The 18833-nt window shown below is 51.4% G+C and overlaps 6 protein-coding genes across 6 annotated transcripts; 3 read left to right on the top strand and 3 right to left on the bottom strand.

Moving 5' to 3' along the window:
- Positions 1-61: 61 nt before the first annotated feature.
- GT037_001584 (uncharacterized protein) lies at positions 62-7329 on the bottom strand (the record flags this gene model as incomplete). Its single annotated transcript, XM_038926631.1, has 7 exons — positions 62-1320; positions 1646-2525; positions 2571-3176; positions 3889-4983; positions 5447-5477; positions 6155-6871; positions 6929-7329. 7 exons carry the CDS (start codon positions 7327-7329, stop codon positions 62-64), a joined length of 4989 nt encoding a protein of 1662 aa, XP_038789923.1.
- Positions 7330-9336: 2007 nt separating this feature from the next.
- Positions 9337-10632, top strand: GT037_001583 (uncharacterized protein; the record flags this gene model as incomplete). The annotated part of the gene is made up of 1 exon (XM_038926630.1): positions 9337-10632. The coding sequence occupies one exon, from the start codon at positions 9337-9339 to the stop codon at positions 10630-10632; it is 1296 nt and encodes a 431-aa protein (XP_038789922.1).
- A 1053-nt stretch (positions 10633-11685) lies between these two features.
- Positions 11686-12257, bottom strand: GT037_001582 (uncharacterized protein; the record flags this gene model as incomplete). The annotated part of the gene is made up of 2 exons (XM_038926629.1): positions 11686-11793; positions 11850-12257. 2 exons carry the CDS (start codon positions 12255-12257, stop codon positions 11686-11688), a joined length of 516 nt encoding a protein of 171 aa, XP_038789921.1.
- Positions 12258-13259: 1002 nt separating this feature from the next.
- On the top strand, positions 13260-14921 carry GT037_001581 (smr domain-containing protein; the record flags this gene model as incomplete). The annotated part of the gene is made up of 2 exons (XM_038926628.1): positions 13260-13286; positions 13344-14921. The coding sequence occupies 2 exons, from the start codon at positions 13260-13262 to the stop codon at positions 14919-14921; spliced, it is 1605 nt and encodes a 534-aa protein (XP_038789920.1).
- Positions 14922-15509: 588 nt separating this feature from the next.
- On the bottom strand, positions 15510-16124 carry GT037_001580 (isochorismatase hydrolase; the record flags this gene model as incomplete). Its single annotated transcript, XM_038926627.1, has 1 exon — positions 15510-16124. One exon carries the CDS (start codon positions 16122-16124, stop codon positions 15510-15512), a length of 615 nt encoding a protein of 204 aa, XP_038789919.1.
- A 1013-nt stretch (positions 16125-17137) lies between these two features.
- On the top strand, positions 17138-18512 carry GT037_001579 (uncharacterized protein; the record flags this gene model as incomplete). The annotated part of the gene is made up of 3 exons (XM_038926626.1): positions 17138-17680; positions 17729-17819; positions 17872-18512. The coding sequence occupies 3 exons, from the start codon at positions 17138-17140 to the stop codon at positions 18510-18512; spliced, it is 1275 nt and encodes a 424-aa protein (XP_038789918.1).
- Between the last annotated feature and the right edge of the window lie 321 nt (positions 18513-18833).

Genomic DNA, 18833 nt, shown 5'->3' with positions numbered 1-18833 from the left:
CATCGGTACAGTAGAGGAGTATTGATAGTTTCAATGCAGGTTTATCTACCAGGTACCTTAACTACTTACTAGCCATAACCTCTTCCATCCACGGATACACCGTACTATTCGCCTCAGGATATCCCATATGCAACCTCTGCTGCATGAACCGCATCTCCTTCGGGCTTCCATACTCAGCTAGCAGCATACTATCCTCGATTGGCATACACCCATCCAGCACCCCGTTCACAAGCAACAACCTACAACTCTTCATCCCCTGCGCCACAACAGCCACACCCTCGCCTTTCCCAGAGACGAGCGAGAACTCATCCTGGCATTTCTGCTTCATCTCTTCGAAAGAAGAATACCCGTATTTTTGCGTGTAAGCTTGTTCGAGGCCGAAAGGGTATTCGTGCTTGTCGATCTGCTCAAGCCACTCGCGGCCGATGTAGTGATGTGTTCCTGCGCCATGGCCTACGCTACCGATGAGTTGGCTGCGATGCGTGTGCGCGAGGCGAATAGCGTAGTAGCCACCGGCTGAGAGGCCCCATGCGATGACTTTCTTCTCGTCGAGATATGATGTCTCTTTGATAAAGTCTAGAATGCTGGTGAAGAATCGGTCTGGGGAGAGAGGGTCGCGCTTGTTAGCTGGACAGTCGACTGTGGTGCCGGGAATGTCGCAGATCACTGTCGCCCAACCGCGGGCGAGATGTTCCTGTGTGCGCTCTGTGTTATCTGGGCGGTGGCCGTCGAGACCTGTAATCAGTAGGACAGTTGGGAATGGGCCGTCCCCTGTAGGTTTGCGGATGTACATTGGAATTTTGTCGCCATCGCCGTTGGAGGCATGCTTATGTGATACTACGACTTCCTCTAGTGGGATATCCCACAGCTGTGCGCCGCGGAAGTAGACCTCTTTCTGCTCCTCGAAGACCTTCTTCTTGAGCTCGGTGCCGATATATGGAAATCTCGCCAATCTGTACACCGCGTTTGCATTCAGGTACAGCTTTTTCGCTGCCTCTTTGTCTTTGCTTTCCGTCTCTTGAGCCTCCTTTGCTAGGCGTTGCGCTGTTGGCAAGAAAGCATTCGTGTATGCATCGTCGTACGGATCATTGATATTGTTATCGATGAGATGCTTGAAAATGGGTTCAAAGTCTTCGAACTTTCCATCGTGGAACGGGTAAACACCTTTGGTGCATGGGAACTTCCAACGTTGTTCCCACAATTTCTGGATGCTGCCGCGATGTCCGTAGTCTTTTGTGAAGAGGTCGCCAAGAATCCAATTTCCATTAGGCATGATGTGAATATGGATATATCGCTCGAAGAACAAGATGCAATAAGATCCTCAAAGCAGGCTGTCAAGTCTATGCATGCTGTCGTCGCGCATTCGTGCTTCGTATATACCACCTATTTCGGGATCGGCGGGGCCGGCTCGCCGTTTCAAACCCGTCCGGACGGGCCCCCGCAAAATGAATTACAGCTCCTTCATACCTGAACGTTGAGCTTGCGATGAGGCTGAGACAAGTCCGGCTAAATGGTGCGGCAGAGCCACAGAACCCTGAATTCTTGTACATGGATATGCATAACTTTCAGGGAAGCTCTTCTACTTCTTCGTCCTCTGCTTTGCGCTTGACGTACTCTCTGAGAACATGCACTAGTCTTGTCCTACCCTCTCTCCTCTCAAAAACTTGTGCATGGTCCACGGTCGGCCACCATATCGTCTCCAAACCATGGCCTCTCCACTCGGAGTCCTTCCATGCTCGATCCTCACCCTTGAGGTCGGCGCTGTTTAGATATTTACCGATCGTCTCAGTATCGACTATAAGGTCCCTACCACCAAGGCTGACAGTGACATCTCGGTCTTTAAGGTCTTCCTTCCACAGGATGTTTTGTGCCCAGAAAAATTGACGGGCTAACGTTTGCGCAACCATCATGTCGGTCGAAGCGAAGTAATAGAGCTGATGCTCGTTCGCACCTTTTGGTCGACGTGCTGTGAAGTTGTATGCTACATCAGGCAGATGTAGAAGGAATGTAACAGGGTCGACAAAGACCATCGGTCCGATCTTCGCAGCAGTGACGGGGTCCCGGAGGAGGTGGGTGGAGATGACAGAACCGTAAGAGTGACTGGCCAGGACGACTTTATCGAAAGCATGTCGTTCCAGGATGATATTAATCTGCCGGCAGATGTTGTCCTTGTCAGGAATCGGCCCAGTTATGCGGAAGCTGACAGGCATGATTTCCACCACAATAATTCCGACTTGACCGTCTTCTGCCGCAAGCGGATCGTGCTTGTTGATCTCGTTCAAGAACTCGACATATGGGTGCAGGCCGATGCCAATGCCATGTACGAAGAAAATGGGCAGTCGTGTTTTCGAGGTATGTGGTCGGTACCAGTAACTCATGTCTGGTGCAGAGGAGATGCTGCGCGTGGTGAGACTGGCGAGCCGCGGTGGGAAGATGGCCAGCGAGGAGCGGAGCTGGGTGCGGAATAGTATGAAGCCGTAGTAGCGCAGACGAGCGGCAGTGAGCGTATCGACAAGCATTACAATCTATCGCTGTCAGCGTGTATAATCTGAGTAGACGGTCAAACATACCATGTACCACAGGAAGGGCCGATGTGCCATATTGACTTGGTCGGTCGTCAACCGAAGGCTCTTTGCGCTACCCCATCCAGGCTCCAGCTTCCTCCCAAGCATCGTCTCTATGCCGTCCGCATACTCATTCAGCTCGTCATCTTCAGCGTTGGCCTCGTCTGGGTGTGCTTGACGCCGCTTCCTCCGCTCCTCGTCGCTTTCAGTGCCGCGGTTCAGCAAAGCCCACGCATAGAATTCGCGCACATTCTCACGCCGTATCTCGCCCGGCCGCGCGCCCAGGAACCATCGGCTGATGTAATATTCCGGGTGCGGTATCTTATCCCAGCATCGCCAGAACAGTTCCTTCCTTTCCTCTTTCTCGAGTGGTGGTGGGTGTTGCGCAGAGGCTTGGAGCGCGCGCTTGCGGGGTAGGTAGACGAGCAGCCAAAAGGCAGTTTCTACTACGCTCCACGTGAGCAGAAAACGTCGAAAGGCCGAATGCGGGGGTTCTGCGATGCTGAAAGAAACCCAGAAGATGCTAAAAGGCGTGATTGCGCGAAAGCCTAAGATGCACGTCCTGATGAGCAAGTACTTCGGGACTGTGTTTTCGATCATGGCGGTGGTGTGCTGTGATCGCAGGTGTTACGAAGTCAACCGCATTCTCTCGCTAGGCACCGCAGTCGTATTGTCGTTATCATGGTGGGAGTTGTTGACGGCTACACGGCAGGGTTGCGGCTTACAGCGGCCACCGATGACGCGGTTGCATGCGACCTCGCCTTAGTCAGCCGCACATCACCTCTCTCGCAAGCAACACCGTATCCGGCATGATACACTCCCAATTTATATTGTTTGCATCTATCCTAGACTCAGGCTATCTTCAACAAGATGTTCTTAGCCACCGTCTGAACACCGATAACGCCATGACACTGTTCGGTCTAAGCAAGACATCTGCAAACCAACAACATTGAACTATCTAGAGGCCTCCTTGCTACGCTCGATGGGAAGCCCATGTGAGGCCACCTTGTCCACCCTGTTGGACGTGGGATCCGCCTCGACCCCGACCCCACGACACGTTTTCATATCCGCCCTGACCACGTCCCCCAAAGCCCCTGGAAGGGTTTCCTCCAGGGCTAGGTGGGACGTATCCGCGTCCGCCAGGAGGACCATAGTGTGAGTGTGTGTCGTGCGACGTTCCTCCGAAGTATGATACGAGACCAGACGGAGGGTGAAAGCCACCACGTGCCATGAACCGAGCCCGAGAGCTGGACATTCCACGAGAAAGGTCCCTGGGCTTTGGTTTCTTGAGAGCCCGAGCCACAGCATCTTTTGCACGTCGCACCTTAGCCTTTTCGTTGGCGATGCACATGCAATGAAGGGTGATGTGTTCGTCGCCAGGCTTGATGTAGCACCCGTTCTCTACACATTCGTCGCAATGAAGGTCAATTGCCGTGCAATCCGCCTTCATATGGCCAGCTGTGCCGCACTTCCAACAATACTTGTCAACACCTCCGAGGCTCTCATCGAATGTAACCACGCTATGGTACTCGAGATCATCGGCAACCTGCAGCATGCTCTTACGGCATCCTCTCTTCCATGGGTCTCCGCCGAGCGCGATTTGGAAGGCACACATTACCGTGCGACCCGCGTCATTCGCGGCGGTGTGGGGATCACTATGTTCAAAAGCAAGCTCTTCTACGAGGCGCCTGAGGCCGATCTGCTCGTTTCGAGGCATCATCCAGTAACCTTTGTCGCGCGTCATGATTTGAGTATCAATGTAGCGGACGACTGTGCCGATGGGATCCATGTCGAAAGCAATCGCCTTGGACTTGAGGTTGTTCTTGTCGTGTCCAACGTCATGACCGAGGACTACGATGGGGTAGTTACCCTTGAGTCCTTTAGGGTCCTTGATAGGCTGGACGAAGAGATTGGTAAGGATCTGACGAGCTTCAGCGAAGGTAACGAAGCGGCCTTTGCCAAACCGATTTCCGTCGACCCCGCGTGAGTCTGGATTCTGATTGGGGAGATGGCACGTCTCAATCGTGCGGAAGAGATAGAAGCGGATTTGTTCCATCAAATGCTCTCCGTGGTCACCAAAGTCTTTCGTCGCCACGATGGGCAGTACATCTTGTCGCGCAAAAGTAGCAATACCGACCTCGGTGGTCTCATCGGTGTTCGTCGACCAGTGTTCGCAGTCCAGACAGACGATCTTGATATGGTCTGCGAGGTCATCGGCGATGTCAGGGATGTTCTTCACGCGCGGCCCTCCGATACAATGCAGCCACACTTCTAGATCAGTGGCTTTCTCGAAGCAGCCTTCTAGAGCGATAATGGCAGGATCTCGCGTATCTGGTATGGTGGTTATGGTGGATGCGGATGGAGTAGCAACGACAGGTACAGGTGTGTCTTGAGCGCTGATGGACATGATCACGTTGTTCTAAAGGAATGTTAGGTGTGTATAGAGTGGTTCTCGGTGGGTATTCGGTTGCGACAGGTGCAATCAACTATAGCATGTGGTGTCTATTATAAAGTGGCGGTGTCAATTCGGCGGCGTCGCTCGGGGTGAGGTCGAAATCGTCGAAGTCGTCGATTGATATCGCGGTAAACAGAAGGACTGGGTTGAGAGACAGGCAGTAGGTATGACTGTGGGTGCTCATGAGAAAGCAAAATGACCAGTTGTTTTATGGACGATGAACAGTGAACGTGCGTAATCATGTGCCTCCATCAACCCTGCCAGGCAAACACGATGGTCATAGCGAGACGAAGGTGAGAGTGAAAGAGGAGGAAATCCGATCATATGATCATATTAGGTCAGAAAAGAATGCGACAGGGTTAGGTGCCTGTACAGCTTCCACGGAGCTACGAAGTGTCGAGGGTCGTATGAACAAGGAGTAAGATACCACTATGTCAGCTATGATGTTGTTGAGACGACTTAGAAGTCATGGTCTTCCATAGGCTGTTAGACGGCGGTGTGCAGGCGGGCAATTTCTTGCTATGCACTATTCCCCCTCCACACCGACGTATCAATTCTCCCCGTCAGTCTGCACGGATTGAACTTTTCTAGAATTAGGGTTGCAGCGTATATCGTACGGGTGTTGGAGTGTATGAAGACACTATCACGAGGATGTCGATGCATCTCCTCAGCACAGCCAAAGAGCGAAGGATATACAGGTGGTGTACAATAGTATTCGAAAGCTAAATGAGTGTGGTGATGCCTGTGTTGGCTACTAGTATACAAGATGAAGTCTGAAAAGACAAAGATTGCATAAGTGTGTTGTTCGATGTAGTGTAGGATGGTAAGCGAGTGTTCGTTGCAACTGCTTCCCCAGCACTAAGGATATACCCCTCAGCATTGACTACGCACTCGTTGCACCGGCACAATATCATCAGCGACTCACAGGTTCGAAAGTCATAAGTATTGGTATGAATTCTTGTCGTACACCTTTAGGTACTATAACTGGCTGGACACACGTCGACCATTTTCAAGACTGCTCAGATCGAAGCGATAAGTCCAATGTCCACTATCATACCAACAAGGAGGAAACATTCAACGAGGTGATATTAAGTGTAATACAGTATTATACAATCCCATAAGCCGGCCTGATAACTACCAGTCGTCGCTTGCGAGATCCAAGCCAGCAAGAGCAGTAGCCGTAGTCTCGACTGTAGGAACCACCTCTGGCCCACGCATCGCATAAGAGATGCAGCACTCCGTTCGATGACTACCCGCGGCCTGCCTACGTTTCGCAACCTGTGAAGCAGTACAGTGGCTACACTTGACCTTGGCGAAACAACGCTTGCCGCGATAGTCGTCCCTCGTGTGACCGTATTGGCCGCACCGAAGACACCACTGATCATTACCCCAATCCCATTCTTGCCACTGGCTATCCACTTCGATGTTTTCAACAACCTTCTGCAGCCCTCCGTCATTTGGCTTCAACTCCGAAGGAAGCAGCATCTGAACAGCAGAGATGAGCGTCATAGCCGCGTCGTTGCTAGCGGTATGCGGATCTCGATATTCGAAACTGCATTTGGCAACGAGATTACCCAGACCGATCTGATTGCCGTTGCCAGAAGGGGCGTATTCGCACTCCTTGGCCAAATTCTGAGTATCGATGATCTTGACCACCGTACCCAAAGCCATGGCATCGACGCCCAATGTGGATTTCAGCATCGCCATATCACCATGGAGAGCATGGCCCAACACCACAACGGGACAGAAACCCAATTCTGGATTTTGCTTATCGACAGGCCACTGGAACGTTTCCTCGAGCATCTCCTTGGTCTGACTCTTGGTCAAGAAGCGAGTCTGACCATAGTGGTTCCTAATCTTCTGTCAGTTCATGTTACATGGACAAGAAAGAGATGTAGTCGAGACTTACTTGTCAGGATCGCCAACACAATACTTGATATTACGCAGATATGCGTTCTCCAAGATCCGCGCATGGTAGAAATAAACCTGCCTAAGCAGGTTCTCTCCATGCATACCAGCCTCCTTCAGCCCACGCGTATGCCGAGAGTCGAAGGTCGAGACACCAAGCTCGGTGAGTCGGCTGTGGTCGGCAACCCAACTCTCGGTGTCGAAGCTTACGACGATCATGTTTTCGGCAGCCGAGGGTACGCCTTCGAGTGTGGAGAGACCGAGACAGTGGGAGAGGACTTCGCGGCCGGTCTTCAGGGTTAGGGCTGCTGCGAGCTGTTGGGTCTCGGAAGGTGGAGGAGAGAGAGATGGGGTGCTGCCATGATCTGGGCTGACAGAGCGAGAGAGGTTCGGAGTAGACATCTTGCTAATTTAGAGAGGTATTATTGTAAGTCGTTGTTGTTGCACGAGTGCTGAAGTACTCAAGAGAGATTTGGTGTAGAAAGGAAGAACTGACGGGAGTCGAGTTTATTAAAGTACAGTACTCGAATTGTTCCTTCCGACTGTGGTTGATTTGTTACTTCCAGGCATGGTGCACAGTACCAGACCAAGGCCACAAGGGTTATATACATTGGCAAGTGTGAAGAACAAGGGTCGTGCTGTACAGCGAGTCGAATGCCTAGACCGATTACCCATGACCAATTCAATTCACAGGGCTGCCTAGCTGACCCAAATTCGTAGTGTGTTGAATCTATCTCCCCAAAGTAATCCAAGAAATTACCAAAGCACATTCTGTAGATGGAAATTCTGGCAAGTCATACACTGGTAGCCGTCCACTGGTACAGTCACGATCCATTGTGAGAAGCGGGCCACTTGCAACTTCCACAAACCAAGCGATAATGTTGATTAGGTATACTCATCATAATGGTGTAAGCTGCTGATATCACACACATGGTCAGGCTTTAGAGCTTTTATACCATGATCGAACTCACTATGCTGGGGTAGATTCAATCTTTTCAACGCGACTAAGTTCTGCGCTTGCTCACTTAACAATAGTGTATATATCAATGCATCCAGTCACATGAACAAAATGGTATTGATGAGGTAGCAGAACGGGTGAATCTCTTCATTGTTCGTTCGAGGCGAGACTATGACCATGAGATGGAGACTTTCCAGAATGGACAAACCCGCGCCTTATGATTACACGATGCCGCGTAACTTTTGGCAGGAAAGCACCTCGAACAACGGACCGAAGCCTGGGACAAGCGACACCAGCGGCGCCGATGGTTATGGCTTCCACGCTGTGTACAAAACATTCTCTTCCCCAATCGGGTATGAGACTCGGGCTCCGAAGTATCGCGACGTTTACAATATATGCGATGCCTCCCTTTGCGAGCAGAAGCTTTGGGCGCATGACCATCTGAACAGCATCGATCAGAGTGTACGTTTGTCGGCCAATAGTCACTGTCCGTTTGGACGCAAAACATGAAGCGCGCTTGCTTTAACCAGCGCGTGAGCAGACGGTATTTGGCCCATACTGTTCTTTCTTGAGGCCCTGTGCGTTTAGAATGTACTTTCCTTCTGAAGTGTTAAGGGGTAAGTTGCAATCCGCTCAGCTCTTCTGTATCTTCGAGCATTTATTGACTAGTACATAGGGGGGGGGGAGATAGTGCGTATTGCGCAAAGTTTCGCATATCTGCGATCAAAGTAGTGAGCCCATATCGTGCTGTGCTTTGATACAACGCATTGTCACTATGCATGTAGTGCTCACTGACTGACACAGTGTGAAACCATGTTTCTAACATCTCGGAAGATGTGCCTAACGTACAACCTGAGAACAAGTCTCGAAACATGGTATACGTGGGCGTCGGAGGGCCTAATACCAGTCGTAAAGCCTTCGTTGAGTATATGCTGCGAGATACAGTGCCAACATAGCTGTGCGCGGTTTGCTGGCGTGCGTCAGTTTTGGTGCAGGAAAAGCAGCCGGTGGTTTGCTATGGGTCATCTGAATCAGATCCTGAGGTGCAATTTTGCCCAGCAACTCCACGCCGCCATGAGATAGAAGCTCGACACGCCTCGCGCGGAGATGTCATTTGTGGAAATGCAAGCGTCACATGAGGAAGGAGATTTCTGGCGTGATGTCATGGGACCAGCCACGCGTGGCGGGCCGTGCGCGCTCTGCAGCGTCCGCCCCTGGACCTGGACTGTTGTATCACCCGCTGCCGTTCCTTCATTCTCACGACCTTGCACGTACAGATATTGTATCCTCATGTTTAGAGCAAATCCAAAGTCCGACCCTTCAGGCAACATTTCCTTTGTATCCTTTCCAGTGCCCTGATTGAGGATCGGCAGCTCCACAAGCTCCCCCGCATTCCAGCGAGTCAGGCCATCTCCACGTGTTCGCAGCGAAAGTTGCGAAGTACCTCGCGCATGGATACTTCGTCCGCTCTATCCCGTATCGATACCTTGATATCAGATATGCCAATGGATGAGGACAGTAAGAGCGCAGTACCATGCGACAGACTGAGCACCTTGCCAGATGAGCTGCTACTCCGCATCTTCGAGGCGGTCGGCTGCATATCCAGGCGCGACCTTTGCAACGTATCGCGCGTCAACAAGAGATGTCACCGCCTCAGTGACGCCGTTCTGTATAAAAGCATTCTGTTCGAGACTCCTGAATTCCACCTCACGTTCAGCGAGTCGTTAAGCCGTCGACCGCGTCGTGGGTCAGCCATCTATGAAGTCAAACTCGCGTATCCTTCTTCAGAGCTATCACAACTGGCGCTTGACGCGCCTGTCCATGGGTCATATCTCGATCCCAAGACCTCAGACACCCTCTCGCGGACGTTGTCGATCATGTCAAATTTGGAGAAGCTCGAGATATCGGTTCCCGATGTGCTCTTACACGGTATCGGTACCTTGTTCAACGGACCTTTCGACCTTACCTGCTTGAAGACCTGCTCACTATTCTATCAGTGCGCTAACGATGCTTACTGGGACCTGCGCGAAAACATACATATCTTTGCTCACCCCACGCTGGAAACCTTGACAATTCGCAGAGCCAAGTTAGACGAGAAGGGTTTCGATCACATCGAGCGGCCGCACATGACGGCACTGAAGCAGCTGCACCTGATTGAATGCGACATCAACGACGATTCTCTTGGAGATTTACTTGAGCTACCTGAGGCGCTCGAAGAATTTGTCATGACGCAAGCGGAGGTGCCAGAGCCAGACCTGGAGGAAAGCTCCGATAACGTTGGAGACTACATATTGGCTGCGCAATCACAAGCCGAATTCTTAAAGAGCATCACTATCGATCACCCCACGCTTACCGGGCGAAAGGTCCTACGTATGAGAGAATTTGCGGCGCTCAAGACATTACGTCTGAATTGGGATTACCAGCTATTTGGAAAGTCGTCTAAGAAGCCGCGTCTTCACTCTGTTGGTCTTCCGCCGGTGATGGAAACGCTTGAGTTTTTCAACGAGCTGGGAAGCGATACTGAAGTCACAGACCTTCTACTGGCCACCATTGAGCAGAAAGACATTGTTGCAAGGAATTGGAAAACTATGGTGGTGGTTGAAGGCGAAGAGGGAGTATCAAAGGAAATCAAAGATGCTTGCAAGACGGCGGGGCTGAAGTTAGACATTATTGGGGCTATGGACGATGAATCTGAATTGGACGAAGACGCAGACATGGAGGAAGACTCGGAATCAGAAAGCGAATAGAGCGCTGCTTGCTGCTCAACGCAACAATACCGTTTATACAATGCAATCATACTAGCATTTTTAATGCAATACCAGCGTGTATCTACCCTTCGCGATGATCTTCGCCTTTTTGCCTTTGCCTGCTTTTCCACTCTCCTTCCCAAGCGCTTTCCGCTTCCTCATATGCTTCCTGGCTCGTTCGCCTTCCTTCCTATTCTCATTGTCCCTGTTCCTTCGTCTTCTGCTGTCTCTCCAACCCTCTAGATATAGCCAGGTCTGTCGCACTATACATATCAACACCGTTACAATGTTGTCCGCCTTCAGCTTGACATGTGCCGCGGGTATGTAAGAGAACTTCGGCCTCGGAATAGACGTAAGAAGGGTTACTGGTAAGCTTACTATGCGCGCTAATGTGGTGGTTGTACTATTCATAATGTGGAGCGCACTAATGTGTCCGGTCATACGAAGGGTTTGGCAAATTGGAGTCTTTTAGCAAAGCGCAGTATATGTGTAGTCTTCTATGCGTGTTTGTCATTCAAATGACAGGACACAATGACAAGGTCAGGAGGTGTTTACTATATGTTTAGATATTTATGTACAGCCGCCGAAGATGTGAAGTACATCAGCCCTATATATACCGCCTGTAGTTCAGCTGTGCACTATCATTTAGATGGCTTTCATTCATGCAAGAAGATTTTGCCCATCAAAGGTCGAGTGGCCCCTGAAGCCACGTTGACTGCCACCACTGTCTCCACAATCGCCTCAACGACTACGATAATTGCCAAATCCATGACCTTGACCTCGAGCTTGGTTGTCAAGGCGGCAGGTGTTGACCCCACTCCGTATCTTCTGGATGCTGTGCTCGATGTCTTCAAGACGGATGACAAAGGTTTTCCTTACTGTCACTGCCGTATAGTTGCTGATTCTTCGTGTTCATACCCATACTGCAAACAAAAATCTGCTCTACGGTACTTCAGGTGTGGCGATTACATTCCATTGGTACGAGGTTTGTGGTTTGCGCTGAAATAGTTAGGGTGATCTCCATCACAATGCGAGATCTCTCGACATCTTCATTCAGATATCGTGTTTCGCTTTGCCACTCTGTGTGTGGGCTTTTCCGTTTGCGTCGTTCACCATTACATTCGCGGGTAGTTCAATGGGTTTGCTGTCATCGAAGGTTGGCTGTAGTTCGTCAGACTTTCCATCTTCATCAAAAATATTCCAATGACAGTACCTACCGCTGCCACATAACCGTCCAGCTGTTGTGCTGGCAAAGGCTGAGGTCTTTCGCCTCCTTGCAGTTCTAATGGCCCAGTATTCTGCTGATCGTTTTGTAGCTCTGACGGGCCGGTATATTCGTATTGGTGTTTGTTGTGCAGCTCTGTCCGTAGAGATTCCTGTCCTGCATAAGGCGATTCGTCTCCATTGCTTGGAGCGCCTGCAGGTGCGATATACTGGGCGCCAACAAATGGCGTGCGCTCTTCTTGCATCCTGCGCATGGCCCTCTCGCGCCTCCGCTGTTTGCTACATATTTTGAAGAAGATGACGGTGCAGAAGACGCCAGAAAGGAACAAAACAACAAGAATGATGATTGCTACAGTGCCCTGGAGCGAGAGATTTGCGCTGCGACGCTGTAGGGGTGCCATGGTGTTTTGCGCTTCGGTCGAGATCGTGAAGGCGGGCTGAAGTACAAAAAACACGAAAGGATCGAAGTTGCGAACTGTCACCACGCAATGGGGGCCTGAGGTGTACTTAAACTGGATACAACTGGAGTGGGACAGACCCGAAACCCACGCATGCTGCGGCACAGATCCTTTGCACTGGCATGGATGTGATGGAGATGTCGGGCGTACTTTGGGGGCCTAAATGGCGGCGCAAGGCTGATTCATAGGTGCTTGGGCAGATCATCGACCCCAACCAGAACTGACGGAGTCTATGGTGGCGATACAAGCGAATGGAATCCGATTAAAAAGTTCTCCACAGGACGCTCTGGTGATGTCCTTTTGAGTATCTTGCCAACAGTTCCCGGCCAGGATCCTGGTGTGGGATGCTTCATGCTGTTCAAGCCAAACATCACCTTCTGATGATACAACGTGCCGCTCTTGACCATCTTTACAATATCAGTAAGCGCTGATGGTGATATTCAGGGCTTGCGATTGTTATGCCAACGATTTGTGAGGTTGTCGAGAATGCGGTGGTAGATATGCTTCAGCCGCTTGCATTAGCGTATACTAAATTGGTGGATGACGCGCGATTCGATCCAGGGCGACATGACGTCTAACATCTGACCAGCGCGAAGAATCCAGTAGCGTACAGACAGAAAATCGCACACCCTTCGTTTCCTTATATCTACGGTCGCCATGGTGCAACAACGGTGAACTGCTCTCTATGCGCCAAGCTCGGTTACGTTTTCCCCCTCCCACGTTTTTCGCGATTACGCGCCGGCGTAGTTCCACAAGACCCCACGCACTTCTGCCTGTGCGACCACCTATCGCATAACTGATTAGCCATACTTGGTCTTGTCGCATCAAACGTACAAATCTTCAGACAGATTGACTGCGCGACAAACTCCATCAGTTCAAAGTCCAGTTTGAGTATGCACTCGCTGTACAGACACATAAGAAGACGTCAATACTACAAGAACCAAAATGGATGAGGATCTACGTCTGCTCGAGGTAAGGACACTACCAAGTACTGCTGCATGAGGTTGCTAACGTTGATGCGATTCACAGCAGGAATACTGCCCAGCAATAGATCCCACACTACTGTATACGATATACTCGGATTTCGCGGGAGAGCCAAACGCGGTTGACCTTACTAGACAGTTGCTGGAACCCTTGAAGTTGACAGCCGAGGCAGAAGCCCTCGATTTCGACCCCTCGGGCAGCAGTGGAGGCGCTTTTCAGGGTAGCCCAGACAAGCACAGCACCGATGCCGACTCGAACGCTGAATCCTGGACCACGCAAACGGTAGCCACGGACCGCTCGACTCTCTCAAACGAATTCTCCACACTTAGCGTAAACGGACGGTCAGGAAGTTCGGAAGGGTCGTTGGAGGATGGATACTACAAGGACACTGAGCAATTCGACGTCCCGACAAAGGAGCTGTTGCTCGCCGAAACCTTCCCAGGTCTGCGGCTCGCACAGGTGACGTATACGTTGAAGAAATGCGGATACGACTACGACAAAGCGACGGATGAACTGTTGAACCAAGTCTTCTTTGACGATAGCAGGAAGAGCCCTACTGAAGAAGGTCCAATCGCAAAGGGCATTGAGGCCTTCTCAGAAGATCACCACGTCCCACAGAAAGGCAAGAAGGGGAAGAGCAAGAAGAAGCAGAGGTTATCTCTGGAAGCAGGCACTAGCCATTTTGTCGAATCAGATGCGCCGGCAAATCGTTGGCAAAGCACAGGTCGCGACGTGGACTTTATAACATCGCGCACAGGGCTGTCGGCGAAGGCTGTGTCGTCACTTTACCACGCAAACGGAACTTCACTTTCGGCAACTGTACTAGCGATCGTAAGGAAGGACATCGCAGCGCACAAGAAGGAAAGTCAGCCCGACGCTGCGCTAGTGCAAGATGCGATCACATTGAACGAAGCCTTTCCGTCTATGGACTTGGAGCATGCCCTTGCCATAGTGCGCCTCACTGCCCCATCAACGATAAAAGCTCAGGAATTAGCAAAGTCTCTTACTCAACAACCTGCGAGCGAAATCGGTGGCAAAGGTGGCATCAAGCTCGACATACGATACGCTCCTGTCGATCTATCTGATCCTTCCGAATCTTCGAAACTTCCTACCTTGACTCCCTCTGCCCGGCCCCGTGACGCAATGTCCACGGCCGCTGCTCGAAACGAAGCTTTTGGAAAAGCATCTGGAGCCTACCGTAGAGGCAAATCCACACCCCTCATGAGACAAGCAGCTGCGTACTACGCACAAGAAGGCCGTGACCTGAATGCGAACCTGAAGGCGATGAACGCAGCCGAAGCCGACGCATTCGTTTCGCAACAATCCGGTCCCACTGATCTGGATCTGCATGGCGTCACTGTGGCAGATGCAACAAGAATTGCCAAGCAACGAACGCAAGCTTGGTGGAATAATCTAGGCGAGCGAAGAATACCAGAATGGAGTGGTGCTGGTCGAAGAGGAGGGGGTGAGGCATACAGAATCATCACTGGCTTAGGCAGACACAGCGAGGGTGGAAGAGGAAAGCTAGGGCCTGCTGTACTCAAGGCATTGGTCAATGAAGGCTGGAAGGTAGAAGCGGAGCCTGGAGAGCTATACGTTACAGGCCTGGCAAGAAGGAGATGACGTAGTTTGCATGTTTAGGCGTGATCTTGGGGCATTTCAGCAACCTATCGGGCTCGACGCTTTTTGGTGTACACACCATAATATCACCATACCACTAGCGTACTGCAGTGTTTTAGCGAAGCACTGTAATTGATTGCGATCGACTAAGGGATCAAAAGAACCTATGCAAATACAAGATCTCTAGGCCTCACACATCATTCCTTTCATACAAGTATAACTAATTTCCAACGCTGTCGGTGCAGGATTGGTTCGGTGCGTACTTTTGTGATGTCGAACAAATTGGTCATGGAACATAGCTTGGTTACCATAGCGCAAGCATTGTGATCGGCTTAACGCCCTTGGTTACAACTCAGAGAGGTCAATCAAACTTAGGCCAAGGAAATACTTCCTGATGGCGCAATTCGGCGTCAGAATATATATGGTATCATCCCACGCCAATAGCATTCTTCTATGGTGTGAGACCATGAAAAAGGGTGATCGAGAGGTGGTGAAACGTCTGTGTAATCACTGTCGAGCTCTCTACTGAGCTGTGTGGCCTATGCCAGGCGAACGCGTAAGCACGTGCACCAAAGGTCCAAGCTCCTGCCGTCACACATGGTCTGAGTCTCGTAACTTTTCCAAAGCTTCGAGCACGTCCGATGTCGACACTGTGCCACCGAAATTTCGCAGGGCGTGCAGAGCGGCTAGATGGTCCGACTCATTGCATGCCCCGGTCGCATCACTTATGGTAGTGACGGCGAAATCCAGTTGATAGGCATCTCTTGCCGTCGTCTCTACACACACATCGGTTCCCACCCCAGTCAGAATCACATGGTCGACTCCCCGCTCTCTCAGTATGTTCTCCAGCGACGTGCGAAAAAAGCATGAATTTCTTGTCTTGTTGATGACATTGTCGTCAGGCTCAGGCGTGAGTTCCTCTAGAATATCGGCATCCCAAGACCCCCGTAAAAGGCCTTGGAATTGTTCGAGTCGGTCATGTCTATCGCGACCGCGTCTATCTGAGTAGTCGGCCTTGTACCCTGTCTTCAGGAAGTAGACAGGGAGCCCGGTAGCGCGAAACTCGGAGAGTAGCTCATTGATACGAGGAACAATCGTTGTTGGGTCAGTCGGTATTCCTAGCCTTGCGAAGCTGCCGTCCTTATGGCAGAAGCCGTTCTGCATGTCGATCACTATGAGCGCTGGACTGGAGTCGAATTGGAACATTATAGAAGGTCTTTCTGGAGGAATTCAGTCTTCAGGTCTTGCTTATTGCGCCAGGTGAAGTGCTACAGTCTCCCTACCCTTGAGGCTAGCGGCGCGCTAAACATTCAAGCTTCGCTGAACCCCACTCGCCGCCCGCTGTCCTCATCTTTGTCACTTCTCCCTCAAACTAAATCGATCCCGAAACGTTCAACAACATGTCAAAAACGCTCTCGCACATCGACTGTCACAGTTGTAAGGCCGAACCTTAGATCTGCCTTAGTTTCAAAACCAAAACACGCGTTTTTAACCGGAGAAATAACGCGCCAAGCTGTCGTTTCACGGGAGCTGCGACAGAAACAGCAACACCATTATTTGGAAGCAACGTCAACGGTTGACGATGAGCATGTAGAGGAATACCAGATCATCACATTTATCGCGATAGCAATGAGCGCGAGAAGGATATCGCGCTCTCGTCTGAAATCAGGAGTCAACACAGCGTGCGGTCGTTTCCTAGAGATTTCATGCTACGCCAAGACCCAGCGTACGGTTGAGCTACAGGTCGCACATGGAACAAGCAATCACGTGTTTTGGGTAATGCGGGGACCCAGCTACATGACCAGTGTTTCGCCTTTCTCACATCGAAGTTGCAGACTACGGCAGAGTAAGCTCGCGCAGCAGCATGATGGCCTCAGGGCATGCAATATTTCCTGCACGCATTGCTACAGCCTCACACTTACCATCATGATCGACAAAACGATCTACTGGAGGGCCAGAACACGTCAGCTGTTTGATACCGGACGTCCTCTCCCCGATCGGGCCTTTCCCCATGGAGGATGATATATAGAGGTAATGTCTTGCCTAATCATGGAACCATTCTTCAGTTCGATACTTGTTGAACATCTCAGTCCTTGTTCTCTACTTCCCTTCATCAACTTTCCTTGTACATATCGCTGCTAGTCGGCTTTAATTTTTCCACACACTCCCTATACAATCCACTGCCGGGCAGTTCATCTCAATCTTTCTCAACTATCAAAATGAAGTTCGACTCCTCCATTCTCATCGCCTCTTTGGCTGCCTCCGCTGTTGCGGCTCCGGCTCCTTTCACCAACGCTGGTCTTGGAAAGCGATGGGTTGACACCACTGGTGGACAGAAGATGCCTGCACACTTCGTCTCCACCGTCCGCAAGCTTTCCACCGAGAAGCTCAAGACCAAGCGTCAGCTTGACCAACTCCTCGGTGGATTGACTGGAGGAGCAGGAGGTGCTGGCGGTGCTGGTGGCGCTGGAGGACTTGGTGACCTCCTTGGCGGCCTTACTGGCGGTGCGGCTGGCGGCAACGCGGCAGGTGGAGCGGCAGGTGGAGCTGGAGGTCTTGGAGACCTTCTTGGTGGACTGACGGGCGGCGGCGCTGCTGGTGGCAACGCTGCTACTGCTGGAGCTGCCAACACTGCCGGTGCTGCTAACACTGCCGGTACTGCCAACACTGCTGCTGCCGGCGCTGCGAACGGCAACAGTGCAGGCAAGGGTAAGGGTAAGGGTAAAGGCAACAAGGGTGCCGCAGGGGCTGCTGGTGCCAACGTGAGTACTTATCATTTCAAACTTTCCACACATGCTAACTTTCTCCAGGGCGCAGCCAACAACGGCACAGCCGCAGCAGGTGGTAACACTGGTGCCAATGGTCAAGCTGGAAACGGCCAGGCTAACCTTCCCACTGCCGGTAAGTTTTCTAAGATTTCATAACCCCAAGCATAGACACTGACACATCATAGGTGCTGGTCAAGGCCAACAGGCCGCCGGAGCTGCCACTCCTGCCACTGCTGGTCTCGCTGGTAACGCGGCTCCCCCAGCCCCTCCTGCCAACGGTGCTGCTCCTCCCGCCCCTCTTGCAAGTGGTGCTGCTCCCCCAGCTCCTCCCGCCCCTCTTGCAAGCGGTGCTGCCCCTCCTGCTCCCCCGGCTGGTGGAGCTGCTCCTCCCGTTCCTGGCCAGCAGACTGGTACTGGTGCTGCTGGTACCGGTGCTGCAGGAACTGGCTCAACAGGAACTGGCTCTGCTACTGGTGTTCAGCAAGGAACTGGTGCTGCGGGTACTGGCTCTACTACTGGAACTCAGCAGGGAACAGGTCAGCTTACCCAGGGTAGCTCGGCCGGTACTGGCGCTGGACAGTCTACCACTGGCTCCACTACTGGAACTGGTGCGGCCACTGGCAACGGTGCTACTGGTAATACTGGTGCTAACACTGGCGCTACTTCCAACACTGGTGTTACTGGCGCTGCTGGTGCTTCTTCCAACACTGGCGCTTCAACCGGCGCTTCCAACGCAGTTTCTGGCAATGGAAAGACCTCAGGTAGCAAGAGCCAGTCTGCTGGTGACGCCGACTCCGCTCTCGCTGACTCCCAGGAGGAAGACTAGATCAATACTATGGCGAGGAGTTTATCGGCACACATACCTTCGAAATGCAGGATGTGAGGGAATAAGACGATTGTACCGCAACAAGGTATTTGGTTTGGCTATGTAATGATAGAGACTGGAATGGTTTTAGGCTCACGATCATTTAACGGATAATGCTATTTACATTTAACGCGGAGTCTTTTGTCGTCAGGGATCTTGAGAGAAAAGTACTTGCAAACAGCATATACACGACTTGCATACGTTTTGACCATTAGCATTTTTGGATGACACTCGCTTAATTTATATGCGTGTAGTGATGTCATTGGTCGGCCTTGTGGCTGC

Source organism: Alternaria burnsii (assembly GCF_013036055.1).
Source record: "Alternaria burnsii strain CBS107.38 chromosome Unknown 750, whole genome shotgun sequence".
NCBI classification, from domain to species: domain Eukaryota; kingdom Fungi; phylum Ascomycota; class Dothideomycetes; order Pleosporales; family Pleosporaceae; genus Alternaria; species Alternaria burnsii.
The sequence above is the reverse complement of the archived record's forward strand: the minus strand, read 5'-3'. Positions and strand labels throughout refer to the sequence as shown.